Source organism: Eimeria mitis, genomic scaffold (genome assembly GCF_000499745.2).
Source record: "Eimeria mitis Houghton genomic scaffold, Emh_scaff96, whole genome shotgun sequence".
NCBI lineage: Eukaryota > Apicomplexa > Conoidasida > Eucoccidiorida > Eimeriidae > Eimeria > Eimeria mitis.
Genome location: NW_013577087.1, coordinates 24,382 through 25,961, shown reverse-complemented (window position 1 = coordinate 25,961; position 1,580 = coordinate 24,382). Strand labels below are relative to the sequence as shown.

Genomic DNA, 1,580 nt, shown 5'->3' with positions numbered 1-1,580 from the left:
TATATATATATATATATATATATATATATATATATATATATATATATATATATATACACGTATATCTTTATATATATATATCTTTATCTTTATATATATATTGCTATCTATATATCTTTATCTATGTCTGTATCTGTACAACTATATCTATGTATCTTTATGTTTGTCTATATCTGTGTCTATATGTTTGTATGTTTGTATGTTTGTGTGTTTATATATGAATTGTGGCATTGGAGGACGTGGAGGGGGGTTGATGCTGCTGCTGCTACTCGTCCTGCTGCTGCTGCTGTTGCTGTTGCTGTTTGTGTTGCTGTTTGTGTTGCTGTTGCTCTTCTTGCTGCTACTGCTGCTGCATGGCGTTGCGTTTCCTTTTGTGAAATCTACGCCTTCACAGCTGTTCGTTTGTCTCTACTTGTTGCTGTCTTGTCGACGCCTCTACGCATGCATGCATGTATACATACATACATACATACATACATGCATGCATACATACATACATACATACATACCTGCATGCATGCATGCATGCATGCATGCATACATGCATGCATACATACATACATGCATACATACATACATACATGCATACATGCATGGGTTGTTTTCTGTTGCGGTGTGTGGTGTGTTGCATGGATGTTAGGCTGCTAAGCTGCCTGTGGAGGTGGAGGAGAAGAGCTACACCGTGCTGGACACCTCTGAAGGCGCCATCATGCTCCATGTCAACCACGGCGGAGAAGGGGTCGGGCTTCACTTATCTAGTTTTTCTTTGTTTTTTTTTATTTGGTTGTTTATATATATATATATATATTTATTTATTTATTTATATGTGTGGTGTTGTGTGTGTTTAGGGGCGTGACAGCGGGAACGTATACATATCTGACGGGAAGGGCATTCGTTTTTCTTTGTCTCTGCCCAACAACATTCGCGCGGGCACTGGCGAATGTGAATTTGATAAAGTGTTGTCGATGGAGGGGGTTTACATAGCCAACTTCAGAGACTCTATAGAGACGGGAGCAGCAGCAGCAGCAGCAGCAGCAGTTGGTGGTGGTGTTGCTGCTGCTGGGAGCACCGGACCGAACGCGTCTGCTGCTGCTGCTGCTGCTGCTGCTGCTGCAGCCGAAGCAGAACGCATGAAAGAAGAAGAACAAGAAGCAGAAGGTATAACCGCAGAGGTAGAGAGAAAACACGCCAAGGTAGCCAACAAAGCGAGGAGAGAAGAGGTGACCCGGACAGCCATCTCGTTCGATAAAGGGGGTGTATGGAGCTACCTAAAGGCCCCCCGCGTCGACAGCAGAGGCCAGAAGATAGACTGCAACCCCAGCAACTGCTGGCTGCACCTTAACGGCATAACAAAGTTCAACGAATACGCCCCCTTCTATAGCGTGGAGAACGCCGTCGGCATCATCATGGCCACCGGCAACGTAGGCAGCTACCTTCGCTCGGAGAAAGAAGAAGTAAACACCTACCTATCCAGGGACGGCGGCCTCACCTGGGTGGAGGCGCACAAAGGCGCATTCATCTACGAAATGGGAGACCACGGAGGACTACTCGTCATGGCTGATGACACCAAGAAAACCAAC

General features: G+C 45.3%; 1 protein-coding gene across 1 annotated transcript in view; it reads left to right on the top strand.

Annotated features, from left to right (window-relative positions):
* EMH_0073680 (sortilin, putative) overlaps positions 1–1,580 on the top strand; it is a gene marked incomplete at both ends in the record, with an annotated part of 7,504 nt that overhangs the window by 2,192 nt on the left and 3,732 nt on the right. Inside the window, 2 exons of the mRNA XM_013502577.1 lie at positions 641–739; positions 849–1,580. Of these exons, the coding sequence (XP_013358031.1) occupies positions 641–739; positions 849–1,580 (831 nt within the window). The remainder of the gene's footprint in view (positions 1–640; positions 740–848) is intronic.